This window comes from Botrytis deweyae, assembly GCF_014898535.1.
Source record: "Botrytis deweyae strain B1 chromosome Unknown BDEW_008, whole genome shotgun sequence".
NCBI classification, from domain to species: Eukaryota; Fungi; Ascomycota; class Leotiomycetes; order Helotiales; family Sclerotiniaceae; genus Botrytis; species Botrytis deweyae.
Genome location: NW_024066215.1, coordinates 1,477,189 through 1,501,484, shown reverse-complemented (window position 1 = coordinate 1,501,484; position 24,296 = coordinate 1,477,189). Strand labels below are relative to the sequence as shown.

The window sequence follows — 24,296 nt, the reverse complement described above, 5'->3', positions numbered from 1 at the left end:
AGTTCTCAATACAGAAAAATCCTAAAAATCTAAAAATTTCAGAATAAGCTTAAATCGATTTAAATTATATATGTATAAATTTTCATTAAATTCTATCTATAAATAAGAAAGTTATAAATTCCATTTTTGGTGTATTTTTGGTATAAAAAGTGGCCCAAAAGGGGGGTGGCCCGAAAGTGGGGTACCCGACTTAATACTTAAATCATTATATAAAATATAATGAATAATTAAAGAATAATAAAGATAATAGGATTATAAGAATATTTTTTAATAAATATTCCAAATAAATAAAATATTCTAACTTTGAGATATTTAAAAGAAAAGTATAATATTTGAATTATTATATAAAATATAATAAATAATTAAAGAACAATAAAAATGATAAGATTATAAAAATACCTTTCAATAAATATTCCAAATAAATAAAATATTCTAACTTTGAGATATTTAAAAGAAAATTATAATATTTGAATTATTATATAAAATATAATAAATAATTAAAGAACAGGAGACCTCTTACACTTTAGATTGGACAACCCAAAGCAAGAATTCTACCACTGAACTATCAGGCCTGGTGATATATTGGAGAGGCGGTAGACATCTATATGTTCGATAGAACAAGTTGGAGCGCCCTATCAGAGATGGGATCCACCCTAGGGCCCTGTGGCAACATGTTCAAATGCTTGGGAACACTTCAGCGCACAGTATGCTTGAAACATATTGATCTAGCATTCCGCTAGCTGTTGATAAGGAGCTAATAACTACCCTTTTCCAGCTGAGCAATTTCTGGATTCGAATTAAACCCAGTCTCTTTCTTGTATGATGAAATTCAATCTTCTGGTTATACTACTACTCATATCTTACTGTCTGCTGTTATTCTTTACAATTGCTTCGAAACATGTCAAAAGTATAGGGAAAAGGTAAAAGATGTAAGATTAGAATTTAGAAACGAAATATTGTATGTGCTAGTCTGATGTTTAAAGAAGCTTCCGATCGTTGTAATCAGTCTGAGTATCTGTCTACATACACGATTTCATCTATACTGAGTTGTTTATTAAGATTGATTTGAATACAAAAGCGAGATCTCTGGTTCATTGAAATACGTATGGTGAGTCGTTCTAGAATTCCAAGGGGGTGGAAACACGCAGTATATATTTACATAAGCACCACACCCACATAAAAACAGGTGTTGTGGTTTAGTGGTATAATTCTTGCTTAGGGATCTATCAGTCCTCATCGATTGATTCTCCATGTAAGAGGTCCCCGGTTCAATCCCGGGCAACGCCCATTACTTTTTGATGGTGCCCATTACTTTTTCATGGTGACAAGCTCCATCTGCGATTGTAATGTTCTTTGGGATGCGAGGGATAGTTGGGGAAGTCGTGTTTCGTGACATGTGGTGCACCACCTGAACAGCGATCAGGATTACCTCGAGATTGTTAGCTCTCGGTGGAGGTAGACTTCACTGACATAATATTGCTGACACCTTGCCCCCTCAAACTCCATCCTCGCTGTATCAGCTCCTCGTATGTCATTGCTAACCCTCAAGCTCAAGCTCCTTTTGTTCTCGTATACAAAGGCTGCAGGAGCCGTGGTCCAAGTGCAAGAGCAAATGCTCCTCATCTTTAATGCTGTCCACTCTTCGATGGGAATCCAGCTTGAACAACGGTATGTCGCTCTTTCCCGCAAGAATACCCAACAACACTCACTTCTATTATAGAATACATATACCTAATAAACAAAGGGCGTGGAATAGCTTGTATCGAGATCGAACATGTAGAGATGTTCGCTCGAGCTTTCCCAGGCAGACGACCTGGGAGGACGCATGGAAAATCTGGGGATCGTGAGCGACTAGAATGTCCTGGCGAACCTGGAGTTAACTTTGACAGAGACTGTGGATGGGATACAAAGTATGGATGACAACAACGATGAACCAGACTTTTCGAGATACTACTTCCACAATCTACTGGGAGACCCGACCTCTTATGAATCTGGTTTATATAGATGGGATGTCAGCGGGGAAGACTACGATGGGAACTCTTGATATACAAGATTATGTTCTGTGTAATATGATGGACGGCGATGATGGCCAAAGACGTTTGTGATTTTGAAGCGAAATGGGAAATTGAGGGGTTTGTGAGAATGGAAATGGGGTTTGAAATCATTTTCTGTGAGTTTAGTGATGGGTTGGTTCTCGAAAGTGCCCATGAGAGACCAAGTAGCAAGAACCAAAGCTTCAAAGGATGCCCTAGCTCGAGGTGCTAAGGGAGAGTCGATGAGGTATCCAGGCATAAGTTCAGCTTGATGACAGGATCTTATAATACCTTCCTCGCATTTTTTGCTCTTACAAACCTTATCACACTCGCTTCCACGAACAACTTCACGGGACTGCCAAACTATGCTTCTAGCATGGTGTTCGAGCTTTTTTTCGAGTCCGACTCGAGTTCTAGAGCGTTCCCTGCCGCTGAGAATCTCAATGTCAGATTCTTATTCCGAAATGGCACCGATTCTAATAATGGACCACCGAGTTCAGGACAATGATGGAGGGGCGTGCTGTCATGAGTCCAAAGGCCTGGTGCTCTGCTTGTGGACAGACCAATGGATTCTGTTCTCAGAAGGAGTTTGCTCCTGGAGACGCGGAAGTAGTAACTGGAAGTTCCGGTAGCAGCGGTTCTGGCATGAGTCTCGCGGTAGCGGGTGTGATTGGAGCTTTTGTAGCCGAGGTGTTGTCGCTATTATTGGAGCCGTGCTATATCTTGTGATGAGAAGGAAGAAGTTGACCACGGCTGCACCAGTGATTGCTAGGAAGTCGAGCAAGGATGGAGCAAGTTCGACGGATACCCCTGTTTGATTTATGCAAAGTAGACTTTCGATAGTGATAGGACTTCCATCCAGAAGCACAAAGGGGTGGTTCGGGTAAAAGGTGGCTGATGTGTAGTTGAAGTTGCTCCTCCGTGGACCAATATATATACAGATTTTGCGCACTTTATTTAAGCATTCATTCTCTTTGGGCGACAATATTATGTGGACGATCCGGGCTTGGTTCCCTAGTATAGTTTTCACTTCCCCCATTCAAACATTAGAAGATTGAGGCTTTCAATCTCCCCACCCTGTATTAGCTACGGTCGAATAAGGCCAGCTACCCCCCATGTATCATTGTTAGAAGTCTACAAAGCTCCTAGCCGTCTTAGATAGTCATAGACTCAGTGTAGACGTTAATTTAATCAATCAAGGACGAAGCGATACCATTCTCCCGCATTTCATTCCCCAAATAGATGCCTAGACGTAAGAAAAATATGTTTGATTTGATGGAAGGCGAGAAAGGAAACACAAAAAAAACTAAAAAAAGAGTAAGTCGCATTGAAAGTATACAAGAGTAAGGAGGTAGGAGATTAAAGACACAGAATTGCCATTCACACTATATTTCTTGCTCGCCTAGACATATTGCTGTCAGTTTCCAAGTCATCCCGTTTTCGAGAACCTGGCCCGCTGGTATCTCCACTAATGTTTCTTTTCGACTTGCCAAATTCAGTCCATACCCGAACAACACAAACACTTCTCTGACGAATGTACTCGGCTTTGTCATTTCCAGGGTGCAGGGCGAAATTGCGAGCAACGCTACCTAACTTTACGAAATCGTTTATCAAGAGCGAGTTGATCTCGGCGCCATAGTGAAATGTGTTAGCCCATTTAATCAGCTTGGCAATATCTGAAATGAGCCATCGGTTTCTCTCCTCCCATAACCCGATAGTGTTGTCGGAATCGAACGGGTCATAGAGCAATATGGCAGAACACCAAGATCTAGTAGCATCAAATACTCGAGTACAGTGTAGGCAATAGTATTTCCCGTAATCCGTATACGGGTTAGTTTAATGGTGCGTATCAATTCTTTTCGAAATACATCCATATATAATATAGAATTCAATACTACTGAAAATATTCAATATCATTTATTTATTCAATATTGCTAGCAATATACTGAAATACTGGAATTCATTATAAAATATTCATTCCTATCTAAACTAGGCTAGAAAAAAGGGATTCCTATTCATATTAGGTAATAAAATTCCATTCCTTATTTCAAATTGAATGGGAATCCATTATTTCTAGCCTAATTAGGATAGGAATGTATATATTTTGTATTGGATTCCAGTATTTCAATATATTGCTAGTATTCTTTAGGCATATGAATATGTACGAGAGTAGTATAACCTCCTTTGTATACATACTAGCTGCAATATCAATATGCTAATACGCGCCACAGTTTCACTGTAGTATACTATTGCCTACACTGCTCGAGTATTGGATGTACGAACACAATCCCCAAGAATTGATAATTTAGTTATTAAGCGTTTATGGTCGTTAACCTCTGGGTTTATTATTATTGCTTCGGTTATCCAATCCACAAACTTCGATTCAAGCATCTTTGAAACTGCCTCATCTTTGAGTTGCTGACTTGGTTTTCGGGAATTCAAGTTGGCAAGAAGTGCTTCATCCGAGCCTACGTCAAGGGCCACGTCGATGCATCTCGAGTCCCCCTCGACATCCCTCAAGTCCACGCTCGACGGCTCTCCAGCGCCAGGAGAGATAATGCCATGCAATACCGGTGCAGGGTTTGAGTTAACTGGAGTTTGATTCGATGTCTCTGCAACTACTATTTCGACAGTGTTGTATGGTAACTTTTCCATTTCGAGTGTGATCGGTGGTGACCGAGGAACCTGCACTTTCGGTACTGGTCGAGCAGGATTATCGGTATATGGTGGCGGTTGTACGTCTTGTCGATCATGATATTTAACTTTATCCCATTCCGCCAATATAGACCCTTATTGAAGGTACATTTCCTTCATATCAGTTTTGTGTGTGGCGGCACCAGTGTTGCTTAAGCGCTTGCAAAGTTCTTTCAAACCCTCCCGCGCATAATCACTCGGTCTGATGCATACGTTGAAGATGGACGTGTTAGATAGAGATTCGAGGCTACGAATCAATTGGGTTGTGCTGCCGCTGCAGGGCCTAATAATCGGAGGAGTCTTATCCATAATGACGAATCCTTTCGTAGTGAGATTGAATGGTACGAGAATGACATGTCCTGATTCGCTTATGCCGGCTTCGTGAAGTACAAAGGCGTTAGGCAGAGGTAAGTCATCGGGGAGTGGTAGGTCGTTGGCGTTCAGTTTTGTAAGAGGTATGGGGGCGTTTGCGAAGTTGGCGTTTGGAGGAACAACCAACAACATCTCCAGTGGTTGTTTCTTGCCACCAAACTTTATAGTCACTGTAAGAAAAAAGTGAATATGAATATGTCCTTCCATATCATAGCCTGCTTCCATGATAAATTCAGGATTATTCTTGTTACGATGCGAGCAAGAACCTAGCGTTAAAGGTTCGCCTGCTGAATTCGCCCATGTTACAAACACTCTCTCGCGGAGCAGAGTTTGTAGTTGGAGTTTCTCAACTTGAAAAGGCATGATCTAATTCCTACAATCATAGTTAGCGATAAATTTGACAAGAGAAGAACAATGCTGGTCCTCACACAGTACGTAGGATTGCTAATGACCTAGACTATAAATAGCCTTGATGCTTATGATGAAACTAGATTGAGGAATGATCAATAAATGTTATTAGGTGAAGTGGTGGGCGAATCACATTAATATACATGTCAAAGAACGTAACCACATCACTATACAGATCGTGCCAGGACTATTCCAATAACATATGTATAATCGGCCAAGCATGCTCATATTAACTATTGATAAAAGTCACCCCATCCTTGAATAATGTGGCATCAGGACTTTCAAGGTTATAAATGTGTAGTATTATAGGTGAGTATAATCATAGATCCTCTTTACATGCCCGGCACGCCAGACATTGCAATGAGGATCAAGCGAAGCATAAGGCTAAGCTATCATCTCCCGCACAAGCTATAATAGCAAGCGCTTCTGTGTTACAGAAAAAAGTCCTGATAATGACAACAACAGCTAGTCCTATTAAGGATATAACCATCATCACATATCATACCGGTGTTGTTCTAAACCACTAACGCTGAATGACAACCGCTACATTGAATGTAAAAGGGGTTGTTCTAAACAACTAAAGCTGAATGACAACCGCTACACTGAATGTAAAAGGGGTTGTTCTAAACAACTAAAGCTGAATGACAACCGCTACACTGAATGTAAAGGGGGTTGTTCTAAACAGTAAATGGCGAAGTACAAAACCATTATTATCCAGATCGCATCAGAGTCGATTGCCGGAGCGACGACGTTACCACCACCACATATTGCGTTTTGGCAGCGAATGAAGAAGAATCTAGATGGCGATGGAAAATCGAAATGTTGATGGAAAATCGAATTGGCAATGGAAAATTAGAATGGCTATAGAAAGACTGCCTTCATATTGTTGTGATGGATAATGTTCGGTGGAGAAGGACTCGTGTAGGATATATATACATGATTCGCGAAACCCAATGCGGGGACCACTTAAGCCCAGCCCGTCTGAAATACACCACCAAGGTACTCGTACCTTTCCATCCTATTAAACCCTAGACTATTTCAAAAGCGGTAACCTAATTAGATTAGATCATCTATTTGTCTAGGTTCGGTTGGTAGGTAAACTGGTGACTAGGCAGAGTATTCCACAAATGATGATGTGTTATTACTCGTGCGGCCAGAAAGTATGCAACTCCGGCGCTATGAAAACCAGGTTAGTCCTCTTGTAGTTTACCATCTTGTGGTATGTGCATCTTGCGTTGGAGTTGCATACTTTCTGGCAGCACGAGTAGTGATATAAAGCTAGCCTTAATAATATGGCTATTTTCTTTCGTACATGAAACGCTAATTCAGAACAAATGAAAGCCTTTACTGATAGTTTTGATAAGACTACTTACTATTACTAATAAATGCTCTAGATTCATATTGGAACTTGCAACAATGCGAGACTCATTAGATGGACGTAACTAACGTCTCGACTTTGTTACTATAGTAAATTATTCATTCACCAGTTAAGAATTATCGTCTGATCAAAGAAGAAATATAGCAAACTACAAACACAGATTGAAAATTGGTGGGGTCGGGCTTCGGCTATTCAATTTCATTGGTCGCGTCCCACGTCGGCCAGAATCAAAAATTCAACAACTTCAAAAAAGCACCAAAAATCAACGCAACGAGATATCTAAAAGAAAGTTGCAAAAGATGAAGCTCCCTCGGGTGGGCTCGAACCACCAACCTCTCGATCACGTGACTTATTACAGATAACAGTCGAACGCGCTAGCCAATTGCGCCACGAGGGATGTTTGATGGTGGAGGTGCTCGAGATTCAAAAATATATACCCATTCAAAAGATTATCCCGCTCCGAAGAGTATGGTGGGGGACAATATACTGAGGCCGATAACGCGCATTTGGCATAAACCCCAAAAATAGATTTCTGCCTAATGAAAAAAGAAATTTTAGAATCTGTATGGTGTGTTTATAGAAATCTAATAAAGAAAGATAGAATTCAATCTTATTGAAGACTTTTTGTGAAACAAATTATATCATTGAATAGCCCTTAGGGTTAGCTTTATTAATCTGTTTTTAGAATTCATTTCGAAATTTTCTATAGGAAGTGTACTAATATTTAAAATCTATCTTCAAATAGTTTTCCTTATAATGCATAGACCACTTTAGGATAAGCGAAATAAGCGAACAAGCTTAGTAAGAATTCCTTATCTCAAGCTTAGTAAGAATTCCTTATCGAGCTTATCTCAGCTTATCTCGTCTCGAGCTCGTTTAATTTGTATGACTAATATAGCTTTAGTTAGGTTTTATAATATTAAATAAGAGAATTCAATTCAGTACACAACTTTAAAGAAATTAATAAAATAAAAGAAAAAGAGGCTTGATTATTAATTAGAATTAAAGGAATCGATTGGTGTATTTCTTTTTGAATTATCTCAAAAATTAAAATTTATATTCAATTCTAACTACTTTCATTATACTTAGGAATCTGTTTTATCTTGATACCTTAATTATTACGCTCAATGACTAATCAAACCTTGAATAATATTATCAATATTAAACAGAATATTTTAATTCAGTACACAACCCTAAAAGAATTGATAAAATGGAAAGGAAAGAGATGTTATTATTAATTAGAACTCAAGGAATTGATTGATGTAATTACTTTTAAATTATCTCAAAAAATGAAATTTGTATTCAATTTAATAATACTTAAAGAATAAAAGACCGAATATCAAAATTAGATCTTTTTCAATTTTATTAGGAATATTTTTATATTAAATTTAAATTTCAATTTTTGAGATAATTTAAAAGTAATTATATCAATCGATTCCTTGAATTCTAATTAATAATAATATCTCTTTCCTTTCCATTTTATCAATTCTTTTAGGGTTGTGTACTGAATTAAAACTTATTCTTAAATACACACCACTAAATTCTAAATTAGATTTTAGCTTAGGCAGAAATCTATTTTTGGGGTTTATGCCAAATGCGCGTTATCGGCCTCAGTAAATAAGAAACGTGATCAGACATTCGTTGATCCTTCCCCCACCACATGCATGAAAAATTGATGTGTGGAGCTAGACGACCCTCAACCCCATCCCGGCTCGGCTAACCCCTTCATTCACCCACTATCAATCCACCAGCCGTGGTACCTTGAAAAAAAAGAAGACTATTCAACTATTTGATTGAATGGATAAACTTCAATTGAATAAAATCCTCTATTCTAAATTTCTAATACTATGGTTTATCTCACCCAGGCACGGATAGTCACTATATCCAGCGAATTAGTTGATGAGAAGTAACCCAGCAAAAACAAATCTGACTAAATTATCTCCAAGACTCAGATCAGACCCAGAAGTCCCGCACGCTCTCCCCCCACCAAAAGCCAAAACGTTCCCACCTCTTCACAGTTCACACGCGCTCTGTGTTCTTCATCTCCTTCCCTTCAAGTCTCCAACTGTGAACTCTTGCGGTTTCCCTCAAGCCGACAAAAGCAAAAACGTCAGCGATCACAGGAGGTATTGAACCACACCCGATTTGAACGGATAACCTTTCGATCTGGAGTCGAACGCGCTACCGTTGCGCCAGCGGTCCTTAATCACATGATTGTATACCCATAGAGCTTGATTCTTTGCTCATAATCCCATCTTTTAACCCCTCATTCCATCTCCACCCATTTTCATTTCCATTTCAACATGAGTTTCGACGCTCCACTCCGCATCCCCACCCCGCCAAGTATGTTTAGTTCACCCTTTCGTGCTTGGTATATAATAATGAAAGAACTCATCTTGGAGCATCATAAGAATCGCTTCCTTAGCTCAGTGGTAGAGCGGACGATTGCAGTAGTACATCGCTATTATCGTCAGGTCAGTCGTTCGAACCGGCTAGGGAGCTTCAATTGCTCCGAGATTCTCGTTTTGCCCCTGCCAAAGTCATCATTCTTGAGATTTTGTCTCTTTTTGTATCTTTTGTAAGCATTTATTGAATATTTGTGAACATATAGGTAGATGGTCATTACGAACTTGGATAACACATCAATAATGTCATTGTGGGCATGTGTTGTGTTTTTGTTATGCTAGCATCAGATCGTCATATTACTAGCAGTAAAATGGATTCTCAGTTTACTCTTGTTCGAATGAACACCCCAAGTGTGTTCTAAACGGATATCGAAGACCATTCTCAATCTCAGTTGCACTTCAATTCTATTCGTCGAATGGGAGAATGTTCTCTTTCTATGCAGGCTAGGAAATCATAAACGCAGCCAGCTAGACAGATAGCTCCTCATCGATGACAAATTATACACATGTAGACACTTTCCTAGGTACACTTTCCTAGGTAAGAAGAGAGGTCTCACCTACCCTCTCAATATTTATACTCTTTGTCTCATAAAAGAGGATTTTATAAATGAATAGTCAGGAAGACATTACATGGATGCCTTCCAATATCCCACCATAAAACAGACATTCGAAGCTTACCTCAAGACAAACCATAATATGATTCAATAACTCCATTATTTTATTGAAACCCCTCCTCAAATCATGCTTAACACGCGATTCCCAATCGAACGATCAATACACACCTATTCACCCCTTTAATCAATAATACACGAACAAGAAGCAGTGATGATGCACATAATTCCATCCACCTATCTATCTAGAGCATTTCAGCAAACCACAAAAGAAATAGACATATTTCATGTCATCTATTCCAGTATCCATCCATCCATCCCAATCTATTCCCAACACCTTGCAAAAAAGACAACAACAAACTTCGAGCTACCTCAAACAAGTACTCTTCACCCAAAACGCCATGCAATGCTACCCACAAATTTGAATATCAATCCCCATCCAAATGAATCCCGCTATTATCTTACAATTACAGGCTCGTGAATACTACCAACTCTCCTACTGCAAATCTCTCAACTTTTTAGTTGCATAAGCAGCCCCAAGAGTACTGATTGCACCAATGAACAAACAAATACTAATAGCATTTGGACCGTCTGTCCCATGATGTTCCCCTTCCTTTGCATTTTGAGCCAACTCTGGACTTTTACCTGGCTCCAATATACTGAAAACAATCATACTGATAAAAGTTCCAATAAATTGTGGGATGGTAGTGTAGATGTTAAGGATACCGAAGTAGATTCCAGAAAGTTCACCAGTAGACGCAACGTCTTCCTTTTCTCCAACTGGGCCATGTTCGAGGCGTAGTAGGGAGGGTGATGGAGGACCAGTGGGTGACTCAAGCTCAATATCACGGTCGGCGGTGGAAAGGCGGCTATAAGATGGGAGACCGCTCATCTTGTTTACCTCGACACCAAGGAATGCATACGGTGCCCAAGATGCGACAGACCATGGCCTAGAAGGTGTTAGTTAATGGTAAGGTAATGAAATTATGTTTTTGAAAACTTACAATCCACAGAATGCAATCAGCGAAGTTGCAAATCGAAATGAAGATGCAAATGGTGCTAAAAACATAGCCGATGAAAACATCAAATGACCAACAAACCAAGCTCCAAGAAGATCTGGCTTGTATTTGTTGTATGCTTGAACAAATCGAGCAATACTTGCTGGAGGTCGCTGAGTGAATTTGTCCTCATCGGGTGACTTGATCAATAGAGGTAAAAGGAATGATCCAAAAGACGACACGAATGAGAACACAACGAGTGACATGCTTCCGATTCGTCCAATGTCTCCAAGTGCATCTTTAGACTCTTTGATCTCGTGCGGAGCATCATACCTGAAGTAGGTTTCTCCAACAAATGTAGTACCATAGAATAGGAATGGAAACCATCCAATCCAGCTCCAAAATTGACACCATAGAATGGCTTGAATCTTTGGAGGAACTGTCATTGTTGTTCTATATATTTGTCGTGTAATCTTGAGCAATCCAGATTGGGAGTCAGAGTCTTTGCTAGATATCAAAACACGTTCCGTTACGGCCCACGAAGTGACACACACACAAAATATGAGCGCAAACGCCGCAATTAGAATAAGCTTCTTGAACTGTGTGTCACCCATTGAGGGACCAAACCAAGCGACAAGATCAACGGTACCAATAGCATAACCGACCAAGTGCCCCATAGCGGCCATTCTGCTAGCTGGAAGATGTCAATGATTTTTCGATTAAGAGTGAGTGAAGCAAACTCACCCCATGCTGATCCTGATTGTTGCTTTTGTATAGGAAGAGTATCCACGATCAGACTTCGACAACTCCATTGAACTATATTTGTTAATATCCTCATCAAATACCCAGGCTGGAATTTCAAACTTACCAGCATTGATAGCGAAATCCACCGCATAAATTGCCAACACTGCCAAAAATATTGTACAGCTCTTATTAAAATCCCCTTCTTCCACAAAATGAGATACGATTTCCTTTGTCCATCCCAGTACTAACAAGCATAATGCGACAAGTATAGAAGCCCCCACCATATATGGCCTTCTTCTACCCCATTTTGAACGCGAACGATCTGCCATTGCCCCCACAAGCGGTGCCATAATCAACCCAGATAAAGGTCCCGCAATCCATACTAAAGAGGTTTTCGATTTCGTGAGACCGAGCGAAAGTAAATATGGTGTACAATCTATTCCGGCCAATCAGTCAGTATTTCCCATGAACTCGAGCGATGTTCAACTTACAGGTCATTTCAATACCCCAAGTAAACCTGCACACCAAATCAGTCAATGTGATCGATTGCGATCATTTTCTTTCAGATTAAACCTACTGCAATCCAACCAAAGAAAAAGTCAACAATGCCATTCGCATCTGCTCCGTACTCCCCTTTATAGCCGGTTGCCCACTCCATGAAGCCATATCTGCTTTACTTTCGAAGTATCCCTCAAAATCAAGATCCCCTCCTCTAAGAACCCCTTCACTACTCTCGCCCAGACCTTCTACCACACGACTACGAACCCTGTTTCTCGAGCGTCCTTGTCTTTCGTCGAATTCAAATTCTTCAGCTTGTTGTTGTCGCTCGTCAAAATTGATAGTCGTATCCCCTCTGTTGAAGTAATTGCGCTTCTGCCTCTCTCCTAATTCTCTCTTGTCGAAGGTCGAATTCGAATCTGCCGCGTCATCATCAATATTTATTGCCATAGTCATTTCGATTATATGCACATGCGCATGCGGATTTGAATGTGAAATAAGAAAGTCGTGTCGTATACCATTTGACAAAGTACAAACATGAGTACGTATTTCCTACGGATATGTATGTGGAATTGCTTTTGATGAGGAAAGGGATGAGGAATTTCAATGAACTTACTGAGCAATTTGGAATTGGAAAGGTCTCACATACTACTTCCCTATTTGCTTTCCTTCTGAGGTACTTCAATTGTAACACTCAATGAACATTGAACGAGTGAAAGTGTGTAAATGTAACAAAAAGGGAAAGTGCAAAGGGGGTAATGAGCTTAATATGACAGATAACGCCAAATTATATCTTACACATAAGGCTCCACGTACTCAGCCTTCTACAAAGACAATTTTCTAAATACGGTACAAAACAATAATAGCTTGGAATATCGTCCGTTACCTGCTGTATAAGGAGAACGAGTTTCATCGAGAGTGGATTTCAATGTTTCAATCTTCTCTATGGAGTACCTACCTATACGAGCTATACCAAGAAAGACGAGGCTAGATCCGGGGTATATGGAGGTGGGAATCGGTTCATACTTTTGATTGGGTATCTTAAACACCTAGCTTATGCTTAGGTTGACGGGAGCTATCAATTACAAGGCTGACACTTCTAACTATAATTTTGACATCTTATCTTCAAGATCTTTGACCCAGCCTTCTACAACTTTCATATTCCCTCCAATGACCGTTTCTCCTTGTTTGATTGCTTCCTCAACTTTCTCCAATCCTTCTTGCCATTTCTTGATATCATTTGACATTTCGACTTGTCTTTGCTCGACTCTATCCAAGTTCTCACTAGCTGTAGCAGCATCTCCGTGAATAGCTCGTAATGATCGTAGCCTGTCCAGTAAAGATGGCAAAAGAGGTGCGAGATTCTCGATAGTAGGCAAAGTTCCATAAAGTGCATTGATCTTTGAAATCTGTTCAGAGTCTTCTCCATCCTCAGGGACAGTCTCTCCTCCAGCTGATCTTAAAGCATCTTTTGCAGCTCTGGCCGATTTTCGAGACTCCTCTAGTTTTTCAGCTTCTTGTGTCAATGTTCGAACTCTTCGGCTTATACTGTCAAGGGATGATGGCGTAGACTCGGTAAGGATTGAGACTTGTCTTTCGAGAATATCAAGAGTCGGTAAAACGGCTGTTGAGCTACTACTAGAGTCCATTGTCGAATTAAGTCCAAGAACCTTTTCTAGAAGTGCCAATCGTCCATCGAAATCCGCTGCTTTCGCCAAAGCATGACTTTGTTGGTATGTAGGTGCATATGTAACAGTGTATGTAGCAGGCTCTCCGGTTCCTTGAGAAATTTGTGATGGCCCGTTTGCTTTGATTCCAGTTCCTAAATCCCTCGCCAATCTTGCTCCAGCACTTGTGACTTGATCTCCTTGACTGACAGATATCCCATCCAATAATTTACTCAAGGAGGCAACATCATCTCCATCGTTGGACTCTTCTTCTTCACCCATATCCTTCTTCTCTTGGTTTCTCTTTCCATATTCTTCTTTAACTTCCTCGATTTCACGTCGCAATCTTGCGAGTTTTCGTTCCAAGCTTTCCCCATCATCGTCATCACTGAAGTCGCCAAATTCTTCTGTGCCGTCTTGCCTCTTCCTATGTCGCCTGGAAGAAGCTTTGTATGATTTCCTTTTTGCCGTGACTCTATCGGAGAAGTCTACATCGCGTGCATCTACTTGTGCTGGAGAGAAATGTGAACGGGCCTCATCGGGCTGTAATCGCGCACGGGAAATACCTCCCACTTCGTCGTCGTCTTCATCGAAATCTTGATAAGAAGAAGATGTTGATTGGGAACGAGGTCTGCCAGTCTGAAGGGCGTTAGAAGGGTTGGAGGGAAGGATGATGTTGAGATAACCTACAGGCGCAGTTGAATTATCCTCTGTTAACTCAGGGGTTTCATAAATATCTGGTGCTGAATCCTAGAGGATGTTTGTCAAATGTTGAAGCTTTTATATATCCACTGAAGACATACCAAATCTGGCAATGCCGCATATTTTCTGTTGAGAGCGGCCATGATCGATATTCTGGAGCGAATGCCTCTGGTGAAGGACCAGGTACTGTTCAGAACATTTGGATGTGATATGATGATACCTGGTAGATATCGTGCCGTAGTACGTACACGGAATCGCGGGCCTTATTGGTGAATCCCGCATGAACAAGGATGGTGAAGCTTGGACCATTTATACATTGAAGCTCTCATCTCTCGTGATACCGTATCTCGAGCGTATCAATTCAGCTGTACATGTGAAGAAAGGTAAAGACTTGTCACCGTACAAACCTTCAAAGATTTCTTATAAATGTACAATTTATTATATATTCAGAGAGCAATGAAGTTACAATTCTTACTCTCTCATTTTGCATCTGGATAGGTAGTGAATGTTTCCACTCAATCCACGCGCCTATCTCATTTCACCACTCTTTCCTTGCCTTACTTTACTTATCATACCTACCGCGACGCGATCTTCAAGATGGATCAAACAAAATTAGATCTTAACGATAGAGGGAAAGCACAACCACGACGTGCTGGATTGACCAAGGATTATCCTCATAATCTCTTACAATCACTCAATCGACCAAAGAAGGAAGGACAACCTGCAATGCCCACAAAAGCCGCAACGACAACCCGTCCCAATGATGCAATTAAGGTTCGAAATTCTGGCGACGTTGGCGGCGCTCAAAATGCAGCATCATGCAAGCGAAGAAACAAGGGATCAAATAAGGAGAATGAACCAGGGGCATCGAAGTCCTCTATCATGAAGTCAATTGAAGTTGTGAATGAGGATGTTGATCGACCTCCAGATGATTCTGATGATGATGGAAAATATATCATCGACTCTTCTGAAGACGAATCGCCCTCCAGAATTAGCGCAGATATGACGAAGACCGTTTTTGGATCAAAAAATCAAAAGTCGAGTCAAACACCTACCACGTCTTCTTTTCCCATTCCAAAGGACTCAAGACAGCGGTCATCTGAACTAAAGTCAACTCATGGCAACAAAAGAAAGAATGAGAACGAGTCGGAACATGATCCAGTTGTGAACATTTTCGGAAACATGCAGACCAGTAATAAGAAGCTTAAATCATACACAAAAGAGCATCCGGATCAGACCAGAATTTCAAGACGTACGTTCAACAAGACATTGATTTGCATTCACTAATATATGAAATAGCTGGTGGCAATAAACTGTCGTTGTTCAAGGATACCAAACCAAAGAACAAATCAAATAAGCCCTCCATGTATGGGAAGAAGAAGAATCCAGCGCCCGTCAACCAGTTCAGGAACTACAAAAGTAGATCTTCAAGTCTGGTCAGCGACAAGGGAAAGCAAAAGCTTCAAGACTATACAGTCGATAGTCCAACGAAAAACAAAAGTCCAGTCAGAGGCTTTGTGCGCCCGGATTTCAGTGATGACGATTTTTCAGATTTAGATTTGTTCGGCAAATTGAAGAATTCGAAATCCGCGACGACATCAACGCAACCCAGACCATTTCAACGATACGATGATGATGATATATTGGATGGAGCGGAGGAACTGGCTAAGAAGCTAAATCCGGATGCTATTATCGGCATGGAAGATCACGAGAGGGAAGATAGTTCGGATATCGACGATTACACTGGATCTCGTTGTCCAATGTGTAACGAACCTGTAGCTGCTGAAGATTTGAAGGCTCTCGGAAAGATGAATACTAGGAAGCAGGAGAAATTTTGTTTATCTCATCAACGAAAAAGTGCTCGATCAAATTGGAAGTCTAAAGGATACCCTGATATCGATTGGGAAACTTTGGATTCCAGAATTTCCAATCATCATGCATTCATCAAGAAGATAATTGGAGGCGCAACTTGTCACTATCGAGAAGTGTTTGATGAAAAGGTCAAATCGGGAAAAGACCGAAATTTGATGAAGAGTTCTACGAATCTTATACCTGGCTATTATGGTTCTCGAGGTCTACGTTTGATTTCCGAAAACATCATGCACGAGTTTACGCCATTGCTAAAGTACAGAGCACCCCTCGACCGTCTCATCGCAGCAAGAAGCACAGCTGCATTTGTTGATTCAGTTGTCGTTCCTGAAGTTACAGTTTTGTTGATTAAGGAAGATATGAATGTCTCCGACGAGGAAGCCAGGACAATATTGACAGATAGCTCTGAGATGGGAGATTTGGTCAATGAGGAAATCAAGGATGTTGTAACGCTGAGACCGGAGGACAAGGAGGCCATCAGCAACAGTAATGATGAAGATGATGGTAATAATTTCAACTTTTAGCTGCTACAACGTAGCTCGGATTTTGGTTACAACTTCACTTGTAGAGCTTCCAGGATTGTATAAAATCTCAAGCTGAGTATGTATGTGTATCCCTGGTGTCTCATGATGGGTCAATCACATTGCTTTGGAGGGTTGGAGATAAATCGGGCTAGCAATTTGGCTATTGTGCATGGGTTGGAGTTATTGACGGGATGAGACAAGATGAATAGAGGAAGATGAAGAAAAGAGCATACTATAGCATTCAGCTTGCGTACACTGTACATTATAAAGATACATAGATACCCATTCAGCGTTTTTTCAAACCTCACATGTCTTCCATTTCCATGCATGTATGCAGTCTATCTTTCACCATCATTGATATCAAGAATATAAGAACCTTCTTCAATCCATACTTCTCTGATCATTTCTGAATACCTAGCCATTATAATTGCCGGTCAACTCGGCTCGGTCGGCTCAGCCCAATCAACCAAGTAACGTAACCTTGCATTCCACGCACGGCTCCACCAACTTATTAGCCTCTACGTATTGTACACCAACCAAGATCCTTCACTGAGTACCCACCAATCACTCACAACCTCAAGAACCCCACCACAAAAAAAACTCTTACCCGCTTAACCTTACCCCTCCTTCATTATCCACCACTCAAGCCTTGTATTTTCGGCTTTGAATATAAATCAATCTAACGTGCACTCCTTCAACAATAAAACAAAGCCTGCCCGGCTAGCTCAATCGGTAGAGCGTGTGACTCTTATGATTTCAAAGATCTTCTGGTCCATCACAAGGTTGCGGGTTCGACCCCCGCGTTGGGCTCAATTCCCTTCATTGACTTTTTGAATTTTTGAATTTTATAGCTCTTCTACGATAGGACTGTTTGACATCTTTTTGTTGAAGGGATTTATTTGAATGAGAGAGATAGATAGAAAGAACTAAAGATAAAGAAGGGTTTATTTTATTCTTTTATTATAGAAGATAAAGTATTTATTACTATGAATTAATATAATATTAGTTAGGTCTTATCTTTTAGTATCCTCTAGAGTACTAACCACGGCCGGGTTCGCTATAATGCCTTATCAGCTAATCAAAGTATTGTAATCTGAGAGTTCTTGAAATCGTAAATTGTATTTATTTCGATAATGAAATATAATAGAATTTAAAAACTCTACTAAATTTTTTTTTAAAATAAAATAAATAAATTAATAATTCAACTTCTAATTATTATTACATTAATAAATTTTATTCTTAAATTCTAATTGAATAGTTTTTATATTTGATATAATTTGTAAGGTTATTAATATTCTTACTTGTATACGGACTATAGAACCCGGCCGTAGTTAGTACTCTAGGGGATAAGACTAAGAGAAAAAAATTAATTTTTTTGATTTCACTATACGGAGGATAACGATATATGATTTCTCTTATATAAATCTTTCTATTTTGAGAAGATATAAATAAAGTCTTATTAATTTTTCTTCTCTCTCTCTCTCTCTCTCCCCCCCCCTCTCTCGATCCTCTACTATCTCCTCGTAAATCTATATAACCAACACTGACTCACTGACTCACTCACTCACTCACTCACTCACACCCTCCCCTCCCCTCCCCTCCCAAAAGTACAAACCCGCCCTTAAAAATCACAAAAGACAACCTCCATAACCACCCCCCCTTCCCCAAGTTCACAATCTTCTAGCTTTACCTAGATAGATACCTACCCATCACCAACACCAACACCAAATCCGAATCCACTCGATCGAAACAATGTGATACTCACCAGGATTCCCATTTCCATTGCCGTTTTCCGGAACAGTAATTTTACATTTCACTGTATATTACTCCTCGCCATCACGGCAAAGTAATCTCCACTACTACCCCCACCAACCCCCATTGACACCCACACTTCAGTAGTAACGACTCCCTCTCCCTCTCCCTCTCCCTCTCCTCTTCCCTCCCCCACAAACCGTCACCCCTTCCCCCTTCCCTCTTCCCCCTACCCCCAACCCTCTCAACCCCATGCATCACCCCATTCTAACCTTCACTCCGCAAACAAATTACCTAGTAGCTACTATTTCTTCTTCCAGATATATCAATGGACCCCAGTCGACAAGCAAAGAATCCAACACTCTTCGTACACTCCCTAGATCTCTCAGGAAAACACGCAAGATCTACTAAGATCCCGCAGCCAACAGGCGCCAATTGCAGTTATCCGAGTCCACCTTAGATAGCATACTATTGATTTTTCCCACTCCCCCCTCCAACATTAGATTAAATTATCACATCTCCAATCTCATGCCCAAAGAGAGAATCACTGCCAAAATCTGCACTGACAAGGAAGTCAACATGAGTGGCGCATTCCTAGAAAGAGATCTGAGAGATTTGAATGCCGAGCCCATCTGGTGTGTACATAATGGCTTCAAACAACTTCACTCACATCAAAACATGTACTCTCCATACAAAATTGGATTCACAATCGAAATTCCATTCGCCATCTGCATAAATAGGTAGAGGTAGCTAGGTACTCGTACTCAAGACAAAGTCCATCCGACTAACCCTACAATAATCCATCCATCCATGCCTTTCAACCAACCCAATCATCCCATATCAGGAATTTAAAAACCATTCGCGCACAAAGAAGAAGTAGAATCATCGATAACCTGTAGCCCATACCCGATATTCACAATGTTATCCATCAAAAGGTACTATTGATATTACCCCAGGCCAAGCTCGGAAGAATCCCCATACAACCCGGGCAACACAATTTTGTCGCCCATCTCATCCAACAATCGCCATGAGAAACGTAGATGCCAATAGAACTTAATTTATTGAGTTGACGACTTCTTCTTCGCCGCTTCAGTTGCCTGTCTCTCAATTTGAGCTGCCGCCTCTTCTGCCTTAACTTCTCTAACCTTCGCCAATACCACTTCCCTAAAAATGGCCCCCTTGGCTATTTTACTCAAACTCCTCTTTTCTCCAGGAGATGTAGATCCTGAAGCTGAAGATGAACCAGTATTTCTTCTCTCTGGGCTACCAGGAATAGCATCGCTAGCGGCGGCTGCAGCATTGCCGGGAACGTCTGATTCTTCGTTGTCGTCTTCTTGCATTTTGAGCATTTCGATGCGATTGGTGAGCTTGACCATTTCGATACCACGACGAAGACGGGCTTTGGCCATGTAAGCCTTGATTTCTGGAAGCAAATTGTGATCGGTGGCATTCTCTCCGCTCAACCATGGATGCGCGAGTGCTTCCTATGAAATTTTTAGTGACTCTAAATTTGACAAATCTTAGTTTCTGCAAAACATACCTTGCTTGTAGATCTATCATCTGCACGTGGTTGTAAAAGATGACCTATGAAATCCTTTGCATCATCACTAACATCCTTCCAGTATCTTTCATGGAAAATGACTCTAGCATTGCTGCACTCTTCGATAAGATCTTGAAGATTCTCGCTTCGGAAAGGAGAGTAACCACAGAGGAGTGTGTAGGTAATGACACCCATAGACCACATATCTACAGGCTTTCCATGGCCCTTCTTCAACATAACTTCAGGAGCGGCATAACCAAATGATCCAGCCATTGTTGTAAGAACTTCATCTTTGGTGTCGAGCATTTTGGCGATACCGAAATCTGCGAGTACGAGGTCGGAGTGAGGATCTTGAGTGAGATAGAGTAAGTTCTCGGGTTTGAGATCTGATTGTTGTTAGCTAGAAGTCAAAACTCATGTTGAAATTCCTACCTCTGTGAACAACGTTATTGTCATGAAGGTAGTCTACAGCCTCGAGAACTTGACGGATAGTTTGCGAAGCATCTTTTTCCGTAAATCTTCCTTGTTCGCAAATTCGATCAAACAACTCTCCACCAATAGCCAACTGTGTAACGATATAATATTTGTCCTGCGACGCATTAGTCGTTTCCCTCTAACCAGTAGCGATCTCTTGCTTACTCTAGACTCGAACCAATCCACAAACTTGACGATATGCTTATGCTTCATTTTTTGCAACATTTGAAGTTCATCATAGACCATTTGTTCATTTCCCTTGACGTTCTTCTTGAGGATGATCTTCACTGCGACCTTTCCTGTTGGGCCATCTGCCTCTCTGACGATTCCATAGGTACCAGCACCGAGGGTTCGACCGAACTTGTATTTGGCTCTAGGATTATAATGAGCAAGAGTGTTTTCGCAGATGCATATTCGTGGACTTACTTTTTATCATAACTTTCTGGCTGACCATGCAGCTTGTTGAGCATACCAGAGACTGGAGATTCCGAACGACGATAGTTAGTGCGTGTCATTTTTAACAACTGATAATAGGAGGATAGAGCGAAGAATAATGAGAAGATTTTAAGAGGGAGAATAGTATCAAGGAAGTTTTTGAGGTACATAGAAAATACTTATTTTCATCTGCTAATACAGATGTTCATTGTTGTTGGATATATTCCCCTCCTTATCAAGCTCGCAGGGAAAGTAAAGGGCAAATCAAACTCACAACTCATCGTGCCTGCTTTCTTGAGATAGCTATTGCGACCTCAATGATTTGAAGCTTCCTTGAATGGCGCCGTGAATGATTTTCGATATGTAATCACTGTATACGCAAAGCTTAAAAGATGACGACTTGGAGAGAAAGTTGGAGAGAAACTCTTCTCGAGTAAGAAGTTCAGATGTTCAGAAGTTCAGATGTTATTGCGGAGATGTCTTAGTGGGGTTCGAACAGGCTGGCAAGAGATGTAAAGGGTTCAAAGAAAAGATGAATGAGTTGAAACGGGGTTTAAATGGTAAATGGTAAATGGTAATTTATTGAATGGAATAGAATGTAATATGAATGTCTTACTTTATATCGTATGCGTGATTGATTGATATCAAGTACTAAGAAGTAAGAAATACTTCTATTTTACCTATGGAAAGGTAAAGGACGACAAAGATAATGATGAAAGGAAATATGGTATACATGAAATATCGTATATAAATACAGTTTCTCTTTTTTCCCTCTTTAACCAGGTACCTCTACTTTTCTTCAGCCGCAGTTCATCTATCCAATATCCATATTCAATATACGATTCATCCCATGGCTCCATGGCTATACCACACTCTACATACATCCTAGGGACATCCACCACTCATCTCGTCCATTACGCAGCACCAGAATAATGAACGGCGGGGCAGTGATCAGTGGCAGTGGCAGTGGTCAGCCCAAGGGTTCATTCCGAGTTTAGTCTTTCCAAGGTTGGGTTTAGTGAGGCTCAGATATATTCAGGATGGATGGACCCAATTCTTTTTCCATCTGTACTTTCTATTGTATCAGAGGGAGGTATCGTATTGCGTATTGGATTGCCAGGAATGAAAGTTCTGGTGGAAGGGTACAAAGGTAGGTAGGATGAGAGATCTAGAGGGGGAAATCATTCTCAGTTTATCGATATCAGATAGGTAATAGATTAGAGGTATGTATATATATATATATATACTAGGTATATATATGTAGTATATGAAGCATATATAAGAGTAGGGTGAGTAGGTAGGTGAGTAGGCAAGCGGGTAAAATAGAGTATGAATGAACTGACTTATTATGAGTTGCTTCGTATTTATATTTACTAGGTATAGATATAGATATTGATATTAAATATAGGTAGGTATATTCATATTCATATTCATTCTTCATTAAGATAATAAATATACTTCACCTTACTATATACCTATTACCTATCTAGGTATCTACCTACCTACCTATCTACATATATCTACATAACGAGTAGCTTACCATACCACACTCGCATAGGGATAATGTAATGGATAATAAATGGATAATCCATCATCCATCATCCACAGCCAACCAGTTTGTTTCTCATCAGCCCCTCCACCACTCCCAAGCTGGCTCGGCTGCTCACCTACCTCTACCTTTTAGCTGCCTTACCTACCTGCCTACCTACCTACCTTATCATATGCAGGTTCCCATTTTGAACATCATATCAAATCACATCACCACGAACCTTCTCAACCATTTTTTGACTCGAGTATACTCTACTCACGAGGTACTCTCGGTAGTCTACTCAGAGAGAGTAACAAGATCAACAATTCTCGACAAATCATTCACTCATTCCCTCATTCACTCATTCATTCACATTTCGTCCTCTATTTTTGAACCCCAGCGCCTGAGCTCTTCGCAAAGATACCCGTGGACCCTCTTGTTGACTAGGTCTTGCAAATACATTTCGATTCGATTTCGACTTTACACGGCGCACAAGAACGAGGCGTATACATACAAATATACATACATACCATCCATCGATAGCTATACCTACCTACCTAGGTATATAACTTCACAACATGACAACCACAGGAATAGCAAGTAAACGTCTGGGAAAAGAACTCAACAAGGTATATACAAACCCCTCCTTATGTCATATCTCAACATCTCAATATCTCAAATCCTAACTCTACCCAAAGATCCACCAAAGTCTCCCTCCAGGAATAACTTTGGTATCCGCCGAAGATTTCAAAGAATGGCTTGTCGACATCTGCGTTTTAGATTCGAATCCTCTTTACCAAGGAGAAACCTACCGAATAAAATTAGTTTTCACACCTAATTATCCTATCGGTATGTCTCTCTCTCCCCCTCCCCTCTCTCCATTCCTTCATCCCATCTCTCTCCCAAACCCTCAGCTAACCCCTCCCCAGAACCCCCCGAAGTAACCTTCCTCGCACTCTCCACCCCACCACGCCCCATCCCCATGCACCCACACATCTATTCCAACGGCATAATCTGTCTCGATCTGCTCGGCACCCAAGGCTGGTCGCCCGTCCAAAACGTCGAGTCCATCTGCATGTCCCTACAATCCATGCTGACCGGAAACACAAAGAATGAGCGTCCCGAGGGTGATTATGACTTTGTGAAGTACAATCGCAAGAGACCGAGGGATATCGATTTTTATTATCATGATGATGGGGTTTGAAAGGTTTCAAGGGGAGAGGAAGAAGCCGCGGAGCGCATGGGGGAATTGGAAAAAGGGGAGTGAGGCAGAAGGGAATGGGCCACGGAAGAGCGCTTCTCGAGTGCAAGGCAAGGCAAGGCAAGGGAAACAAATGCGTGGACGAATTTCTAGGACATGAAAAATGAAGCAATACATAAATGGATCAAGAGTGCATAACTGCAAAGGTTGGGAAAGGATTACTTTGGTCTCTGGCATTACAGCAAGGCGTTTGAGTGGATGGGATTTTTTTTTGGCACGCCATTCCGTATTTATTACAGGTTCATGAGTTTCATGAATAGAATTTCCGAAAGTGGTTATATTATCATGATTTTTCTTTCTTCTCATTACTCATACAATCATACGCCCATCCATCATGTGCATACGTATAGACGCCATGTTTCAACCCTCGAACCACGTTCATTAATCACTCTCCTCTGTGACA

At 40.7% G+C, this 24,296-nt stretch overlaps 9 protein-coding genes across 9 annotated transcripts; 5 read left to right on the top strand and 4 right to left on the bottom strand.

Moving 5' to 3' along the window:
* Positions 1 to 1,628: 1,628 nt before the first annotated feature.
* Positions 1,629 to 1,920, top strand: EAE98_004632 (uncharacterized protein; the record flags this gene model as incomplete). Its single annotated transcript, XM_038952252.1, has 2 exons — positions 1,629 to 1,668; positions 1,745 to 1,920. The coding sequence occupies 2 exons, from the start codon at positions 1,629 to 1,631 to the stop codon at positions 1,918 to 1,920; spliced, it is 216 nt and encodes a 71-aa protein (XP_038811788.1).
* Positions 1,921 to 2,304: 384 nt separating this feature from the next.
* EAE98_004631 (uncharacterized protein) lies at positions 2,305 to 2,541 on the top strand (the record flags this gene model as incomplete). Its single annotated transcript, XM_038952251.1, has 1 exon — positions 2,305 to 2,541. One exon carries the CDS (start codon positions 2,305 to 2,307, stop codon positions 2,539 to 2,541), a length of 237 nt encoding a protein of 78 aa, XP_038811787.1.
* EAE98_004630 (uncharacterized protein) lies at positions 2,538 to 2,762 on the top strand (the record flags this gene model as incomplete). The annotated part of the gene is made up of 1 exon (XM_038952250.1): positions 2,538 to 2,762. One exon carries the CDS (start codon positions 2,538 to 2,540, stop codon positions 2,760 to 2,762), a length of 225 nt encoding a protein of 74 aa, XP_038811786.1.
* Positions 2,763 to 3,413: 651 nt separating this feature from the next.
* On the bottom strand, positions 3,414 to 5,462 carry EAE98_004629 (uncharacterized protein; the record flags this gene model as incomplete). Its single annotated transcript, XM_038952249.1, has 3 exons — positions 3,414 to 3,801; positions 4,411 to 4,822; positions 4,871 to 5,462. The coding sequence occupies 3 exons, from the start codon at positions 5,460 to 5,462 to the stop codon at positions 3,414 to 3,416; spliced, it is 1,392 nt and encodes a 463-aa protein (XP_038811785.1).
* Positions 5,463 to 10,052: 4,590 nt separating this feature from the next.
* Positions 10,053 to 12,597, bottom strand: EAE98_004628 (uncharacterized protein; the record flags this gene model as incomplete). The annotated part of the gene is made up of 6 exons (XM_038952248.1): positions 10,053 to 10,851; positions 10,906 to 11,593; positions 11,644 to 11,715; positions 11,768 to 12,079; positions 12,135 to 12,160; positions 12,221 to 12,597. The coding sequence occupies 6 exons, from the start codon at positions 12,595 to 12,597 to the stop codon at positions 10,398 to 10,400; spliced, it is 1,929 nt and encodes a 642-aa protein (XP_038811784.1). The 3' UTR covers positions 10,053 to 10,397.
* Positions 12,598 to 13,134: 537 nt separating this feature from the next.
* Positions 13,135 to 14,653, bottom strand: EAE98_004627 (uncharacterized protein; the record flags this gene model as incomplete). Its single annotated transcript, XM_038952247.1, has 3 exons — positions 13,135 to 14,447; positions 14,499 to 14,558; positions 14,612 to 14,653. 3 exons carry the CDS (start codon positions 14,651 to 14,653, stop codon positions 13,245 to 13,247), a joined length of 1,305 nt encoding a protein of 434 aa, XP_038811783.1. The 3' UTR covers positions 13,135 to 13,244.
* Positions 14,654 to 15,107: 454 nt separating this feature from the next.
* On the top strand, positions 15,108 to 16,903 carry EAE98_004626 (uncharacterized protein; the record flags this gene model as incomplete). The annotated part of the gene is made up of 2 exons (XM_038952246.1): positions 15,108 to 15,762; positions 15,810 to 16,903. 2 exons carry the CDS (start codon positions 15,108 to 15,110, stop codon positions 16,901 to 16,903), a joined length of 1,749 nt encoding a protein of 582 aa, XP_038811782.1.
* A 2,810-nt stretch (positions 16,904 to 19,713) lies between these two features.
* On the bottom strand, positions 19,714 to 21,385 carry EAE98_004625 (uncharacterized protein; the record flags this gene model as incomplete). Its single annotated transcript, XM_038952245.1, has 6 exons — positions 19,714 to 20,139; positions 20,196 to 20,581; positions 20,628 to 20,784; positions 20,835 to 21,042; positions 21,096 to 21,147; positions 21,379 to 21,385. The coding sequence occupies 6 exons, from the start codon at positions 21,383 to 21,385 to the stop codon at positions 19,714 to 19,716; spliced, it is 1,236 nt and encodes a 411-aa protein (XP_038811781.1).
* Positions 21,386 to 23,210: 1,825 nt separating this feature from the next.
* EAE98_004624 (uncharacterized protein) lies at positions 23,211 to 23,836 on the top strand (the record flags this gene model as incomplete). The annotated part of the gene is made up of 3 exons (XM_038952244.1): positions 23,211 to 23,261; positions 23,331 to 23,481; positions 23,562 to 23,836. The coding sequence occupies 3 exons, from the start codon at positions 23,211 to 23,213 to the stop codon at positions 23,834 to 23,836; spliced, it is 477 nt and encodes a 158-aa protein (XP_038811780.1).
* Between the last annotated feature and the right edge of the window lie 460 nt (positions 23,837 to 24,296).